Below are 7,126 nucleotides of genomic sequence, written 5' to 3' on the forward strand. Positions count from 1 at the left end.
GGCTTTTTGGTGTGTGTAAAAATAACAAATCTTCCTCTAAACATTTTAAAAACTTGCTTAAGGAATAACTGCTGTCAAATATATTTTTAAATGTCTGTAAGAGAAGTAAAAGATACTTTTTGTGTTGTATGGAAATGTGCTTGTTTGCATGTGATTGTGTGTTCCATGGTCTCTGCACACTCAGGACTTTAGAATTGTGTGTCCCAATTCATATTCTAACATTCTGGATGTTCCAGAATCAAAAAGTATAATAAAATGGACATATACAATCACAGTTTAAAATAAAATTATTCTCGCTGCGTTTGTTTCACAAACAGCCTGTGAGCAAGGGCTGTGTATCTTTGAACTCACTGGCTGAAGAGTGGCTCATTGGACATCAGAATCAGTGAAAGTAGATCCAGTACATTTATTCATGCAGTACACTAATCCTATAGATTTGTATGATTTCATGACTACAAAATCATTGCATGGTGGTTCAGAAATATAGGACAGTGCTTTTTTCATAAGAGATAACATTTTAGCTCATTATTCAGCGGTTTAATGGTTTTAATTTGGAATAGTTTAAGAAGGCTTCATAGAAGGTTGGTGCAAGGCATTATGGAATTTAAAGGCTGCAGTCCACTCCAAGCGAGGTATGTGCATGTTAATTTTAATGTGCTGTCTCAAAGTACAGAAATCCGGGCATTTCCAGCATCATATTTAAAACATGGTACATTGAACTAATACGTGATCTGGGGCACTAATGAGGCAAATTAAGTTACAGGTATGAATTTTACATTAAATGGATTAATATTATATGGCATGGAGGAATTTTAAATACCCTATCTCCATGAATTTTTAATAGTTATGTGCTCTAATTTAATGTTGCAAGGCAATTGCTTTTCTTAAGAGAAGCCCCCCTCCAGCCCCCCCTCCTCCACACACTTCTCCGCATTCAAGTTTGGATCTGATTATTATCTGCTAAATACCCTGGGTGTCAAGAAATATGACGGGTGGGGGGTGGGGTGGGTGAAAGAATCCTAGAGATATGAAAATGCTCTGAATGGAAGTGGAAGCTGCTGTCTTCTTCAGGGACTAGCTGGTGAAGTGATAATTAAGCAGCCTGAAGAATAAATGTTGCGCGGAGACGGGGGGGGGGGGGAGAGATAACAATCGGCCATTGCTTCTTCTCGGCCTCGGGGCCAGATCACGAGCAGAGCAGCGCCTGTCACTATGCAAGGCTATGGCGAGGGCTTCGCGAGCCGCTGGGGAAAGCGAGATCCCGGCAGGCGAGGAGCGAGAGCGAATTCCATTCGCATTCCCGCAGTTCTTCGGAAGGAACTTCTTTCCCCCTCCCTCCCTCCTTCCCTCCTTCTCTCTCTCTCTCTCTCTCTCAATCTCTCCTCCCTCGGGTTCAACAGCCTCCCTTTTCGCCGAGACCCTACACAGCGTTTGACAGAATGGAGCCGCTCGCCATTGGCTGGCGCGGCGTTCCGTAGAGAAAACTGCCGCTGCCGATTGGCTAAAGCGCGGCGCTCAATACTCGTGCCTCACTTCTTTCTCTTTTTTACATACACATCGCCCCTCCCTTACTCTTGTGTGTCTCTCCCACCCCCTCGCTCTTTTCTCTCGCTCGCTCTTTTCTCTCCTTTTCCTTGGGCCCGGGCAGCGCGCGCCCCGCCCAGCCTCTACCCCGCGCTAGATATATATACGGCGGCGTTGCAAACTGGGCTGAGCAGAGCCGGGTTGGGACTGGAGTGGCGGCAGAAGGGAAGGAGGGGAAGTAAGCAGCCCGCTAGGTATACAGTATAGATAGATAGATATATTGCTTGGGTAGGTGGCGGCTGGAATTTATCCATTTTTATTTTTCATTTTTACACGGTTCTTAATTTTCTCCCGCTGCTTCCTGTTTTTTCTCCCTCCCCCTCGTCGCGCACCCCGTTTGCAAAATCCGGACTCTCCGTTGTTTTGATTTGCCCACCGCTGGCTGCATCGCCTCTTGTCTTGCTTGCACTGCGGGTGGGAGCTGCTTGACCGGGGCGCCCGAGGGCTCTGCCCGCCCGCCTGCGTTTCTTTTCCACCATGAAAGCGGTGAGTCCCGTGCGACACCCCAGCAGGAAGGCGCTGGCGGGCTGCTGTTGCGGAGGAGGAGGAGGTGGAGGTGGAGGCGGCGGCGGCGACCTGGCGCTGCGTTGCCTGGCCGAGCACGGCTGCTACAAGGGGAGCCCGTCTCCGGGCGAGGAGCCGGCGGCGCTGTGCCTCCAGTGCGATATGAATGACTGTTACAGCCGCCTCCGGAAGCTGGTGCCCACCATCCCGCCCAACAAGCGGGTCAGCAAAGTGGAGATCTTGCAGCATGTCATCGACTACATCCTCGACCTGCAGCTGGCCCTCGAGACGCACCCGGCGCTGCTCCGGCAACAGCAGCAGCAGCAGCCGCTGCCGCCTCCCCCGCTGCACCCGGCCAGCTACCCGGCAGGGCCTCCCAGGACCCCGCTCACGGCGCTCAACAGCGACCCGGTAAGAGCCGCGGCGGCGGCGGGCAGAGAAGCCGGGCGCTGCTCGCAGCTCCGACGGGCCGGGGAGGGAGAGGCGCGCCGGGTTGGGCAGCGGCAGGAGCGCACACGCGCCGCTCAACTCCGCCGGGGCGCTCGAAGGCGGGACGCCGTGCGCCCCCAGAGCGGGAGGAATGGATGGATAAACGGGTGGCCGTGGCCCTCCTGCTTATTATGGAGCGAGAACCTGCCCCTCTCTCCCCCCTCCCGTAGCGAAAAGACCCAGAGCAGATCATTGGGGGGCAAAGTAGAGCCCCAAGGTCGCGATCCACCGACCCTCGAAAGCTCGGGAGTGCTTTCATGTGAAGGGTCCGTTTCGGGGCCCCGTTAAGCGATTGGGTGCAAGATCGGGTCCCGACACTGCGATCCATAAGACAATGAAGTCGGGGCGTGGGGATCTTTGGAGCGACCCCCATACTCAAAGCTTCCCCCTTCCCTCCTTTGGTGATGTCTGATTTAGGTAGAGTGTGCGCTTGCCGGACAGGGACAATTGTTCTTCCTGTATTTTGTACAGCATCTAGCATACGGTGGCAGCCTGCAGTCTGCAGAATACTAGCATCGGATCGGGTGCCGACCTCTGCAGGAGGGAAGCTCGTTAAATCCCGACAATATGGGTTAATTGGCTTGTGGGTTGCAAATTGCACATGAAATTGGGTTGCATGTGTTTCTGTGCAAGTGCCAATATAGACACATAACTGCACACTTAACAGAGTGCAAGATGCAATTTGCATATGTATACCTATGTGTACACATACAGACTGTATTGTCATTCGGTAGCTATACATATGCACTACATAGCCTTTCTGTTTCAGCTGGTGTGCAGCAAAGTGGATCTAGCCTTTGCATGTTTCCAGGCGCATAATTCACTTAACGTGCCACTTGTATATGCCTCATCTGCAGCCTACTTCCATTTCTTGGAATGGGCTTTATTTCCCCATCTCACATGGGAGGTCTTCTTATGGAGCCAGTGTGGATACAGATGCATATCGGCACACATCTGCCTCACAGTGCTGAGCTGGGTCCCACAGAACGGGCTGGACACAGCTTTGGAAGAGAACTGAGATACCTACTGCATCCACTAGTTGTGGTGTTTATGACTAGAGGTGGCTTGGGGTCAGTGCATTTAGGACTAGACGATTAAAAATACAAAATACAAGCACTCCAGGTGGGTAGGAATATTAATTGTTTCAATTAATATTATGTGAGACTAGACTACCATCATCTTTCCCTATGATCTACCATCCCCTGCAGTGAAGATCTACTCAAAGAAAGAACCGTGCTCCAGTTGTTCAGTTAACAAACTCACACCTCTTGTCGAATCTCTGGGTTTTGCGATGGATGATGCCCTTCCTTGGTTGCACGGGGGAAGCACATGACCCTCAGCTGCAACTGGGGTCCCTGTGGGTCTGCAAAGCAAGAGGCTGTCACGTTTGGCAGCATGCATCCTGTCACTAGTTGCTAGCTCAGGAGGGGATCCATAGAGAGCTTGCAGTTTCCTCTGCCCCTTTGTGAGGTTGTCCTGCTTCCCTTTATGGTGGGGCTTCTCCGTCTTCTAGAGAGCCACGCGAGGAAGGTTGCCGATTGCTAAGCTTGTTGTTTGTGCTAACTCTAACGCCGCACTCCTGTTCTCTCATTACTGTGCAGGCTGGGGCTGTTAATAAGCCAGGGGACAGTATTCTGTGCCGCTGAACTGCACTTGCAAGGTGAGTATCCTCTTTTAAGATTTGGTGTCTCAGCAGAGCTGGGGTCAGGGTCCTTTGCCGTGCGTGCTGGTTTCCATCTAAGGCTGCAATTCTAGGTACACTTACCTGGAACCAAGTCTCGTGAAATTCCCTAGGCCTTCAAAGTAAATATAGTTAGGATTAGGTTGTAATTCTTGCTCAACAATTAGGCACTCCAGTCTCAGGCACACTTACTGGAAACTGAGTACAATTGGAATCGTAGGACATGGGTACCTGTTAGACGTATTTACACTTCATATGCTAGGCTGCAATTTACCTGCTAATTCAGGCAAATTTAAGATTTAAACCAATGTAATCTAGTCAATTCAATTGTTCAGTTGTGCTGGCATAATGATTTTGTGACTCAGGTTCAAACGTACACTTATTTTCTGTTTAATTCTACACGTTTACCTTACAGGGGCAGGTCAATGTATATACACTTATTTATTTACTATATATATATAGGATTGTGGCAGCTTAAGTAAAATCAACCTTTTCAATAAATTCCAGATAGTGTACATTAGATAAAACAGCGGGGGGAAACAATACACTTTCTCATATTCCTTTAAGGAAGAGGAGTGTTGCATTTTTGTCTACATCTTCAGGCTTTTAACTGGTTCACAGATCAGGCCGTCTCCTTGGCATGTTCCTTAGGAGTTCTGTCCCTTCCCATAAAAGCAATGAATAATACATTTATGGAAATGTTGGTTGTCTTAAAGGAATTCTTTGACAGTCAGGCTGTGATCTGCACACCCACTTGCTGGGAAGCAAGTCCCATTTAACTCCATGCGACTTGCTGCCAAGTAAACATGCCTGGAACGGGGCGCAGTGTTTTCTTGCCCCTCTGCCCGATCTGCAGCAACAAGAGATGGGAGGAAGGACGAAGAGGAGGAGGGAAACTCCTTCTTTCTTTTTCTCTTCCACTCTCCTCCGGAGAGCTTCTAGCTTGGACCTGCAGCTGTGTGTTCCTCTGCTTGGCCTAGCCTGGGAGCTGCGGTTGTTGTTTGACCTGGTTTGTTTTGGGTTGTTGATCAAGCATGTCTTCTGTTTTGTTGGTGGCGCCAGTCAGTCTGGAGCAGAATGGTTCACACCCCCACTCTATTCATTCCTCTTCCACAGGTGTGCAGCAGGCAGATCCTGAGCCAGAGACGCAGAAAGAAAGACACATTAGAGAGGGAGGGGGAAAAAGAAAGAAAGAAATGTCAGCCACTGGGCAGAAGGAAAAATAATAATAAATCAACTACTCCAGAATTCTTTCCATACTTCCTTTAGAAAAAAAGAGAAAGAGAGAAAAAAAAATTTCACAACTTTGCACGTTCATAGCATTTTACACACATGTCTCTTAACTCTTGTTTTAGATCAGATGTGAATTGTACACTTGTCTGGGAGGGAGGGGGTTTAAATCTTCAGCATACGTAAGTGTGGCCCTTCTGTTGATAGAAGATCAGGGGCAAATCAGAGTTTAGAAGTATAACTTTAATGCGCTGAGCAGCTGAAAACTGAAGCTTTACTAATCTACCAGAGGCGTTGTAGATAACTTTTGTTTTGACATCTATTGTTTAAAATAGATGATTTTATTGTTTCCTCAGGGACTTTCTTCTCCCTGCAGGAGTGTTACATATTGTATAGATTAAAAAAAAAAATGAGTGACATTTCATACTATGTATATAGAGAGAGGTTCTATAAGTGTGAGAAAAGTATATGCTTTAATAGACCTACTGTAATTATAAAATATTTTTAATTAAATATTTTTTTGTAAATATTATAAAGCTGTGTATGTTTTTTTTAAAATCTGTGGGAAGATTTCTTTAGGAAAACTGTTTCTGGCTTAAGTGCAGAACTGCTGATGATGAAAATATGTTGGATGTCGGGGGGGTGGTCTCTTCCTTTCCTCTCCCCCCCCACCCCCTTTAGATTCAGAAACCACAGCTGTAGGTAGAGTTGGTCCTGCATGAATGCATGAGATGTCTAACCACAAATAAACTTGTTGAGTCCATACAGATGTGTTTTTCTTTAATTTGAATTTAAAAAGATGTTTGTATCATACGGTTTTGAAGCTACATTTTTTGTCTGTTAGGCACAGGGGGGGTGGTTTATATTACAGTGTATGCGGAACAATGTTGAGATGTAAGGGTTTTGTTTGTTACGAACTGAGATGACTACTTTTTTCAATATGGGTACAGTGCTGAGGAATAATAATGAGCATTTATAAAATTCTTTTGTTGCCTAAACAGAAATAGGAATCACAAAACACGGAACACTTTTTTAACACCAAGAGGGATGCTACCCCAGAATTTCAGCCCTGTGGCATATTGCTTTGGAAAAACAGTGAAAAATGTTTTCTGCTTATAACCAAAGGGCAAACTATCAACAAATGTACAGTTGCTGTTTCTTTCGTCCAAAGACTATTGATACTGAAACTTGGGGGGGGGTAGGGGTGGGACAAGAGGGAACATTTCAGTCTGATTACTGGTGTAAATCAATTTCAAAGAACTTAGACCAAAAAATAAAAATCAGATGACTGTATCAAGATTATTTTTCTAATATACAGCAGCATTCATTTCATTACAGCTCTGTTACATCTGAAAATCCTGTTTAGTCTCTTGTTATGTGTAACTTTTACATGTAAACATTAAACTAGATTGACGTGCCCTTGTGCTGTGCTTGGTTTCTTTCTTCAGTACTTGCAGAACTCCCTATTATCCGATCCACTTTCCTTAAAACGTGGTGCTTAATGGTTAATCTTATAGCAACAAAATAGTCCATGTTCCACCTTCTGTCCAGCCTCTGAGAAAGGTACACATTTTGTGGGATCATCAGTATTCCACACACCAGTGAGATAGGATTTTCACAGAGTGGGTGAATTAAGTA

General features: G+C 46.4%; 1 protein-coding gene across 2 annotated transcripts; it reads left to right on the forward strand.

The window, feature by feature from the left end:
• Positions 1 to 1,574: 1,574 nt before the first annotated feature.
• ID4 (inhibitor of DNA binding 4) lies at positions 1,575 to 6,906 on the forward strand. 2 transcript variants are annotated; one of them, XM_083623580.1, is made up of 3 exons: positions 1,575 to 2,499; positions 4,179 to 4,237; positions 6,490 to 6,906. In XM_083623580.1, exons 1-2 carry the CDS (start codon positions 2,062 to 2,064, stop codon positions 4,221 to 4,223), a joined length of 483 nt encoding a protein of 160 aa, XP_083479706.1. In that variant the 5' UTR covers positions 1,575 to 2,061; the 3' UTR covers positions 4,224 to 4,237; positions 6,490 to 6,906. The 2 variants fall into 2 exon arrangements, with proteins under 2 accessions (XP_083479706.1, XP_083479705.1); XM_083623579.1 differs by having other exon boundaries at positions 1,577 to 2,499; positions 5,375 to 6,906.
• Positions 6,907 to 7,126: the final 220 nt, after the last annotated feature.

Source organism: Podarcis filfolensis (genome assembly GCF_964270895.1).
Source record: "Podarcis filfolensis genome assembly, chromosome: 7".
Classification (NCBI taxonomy): domain Eukaryota; kingdom Metazoa; phylum Chordata; class Lepidosauria; order Squamata; family Lacertidae; genus Podarcis; species Podarcis filfolensis.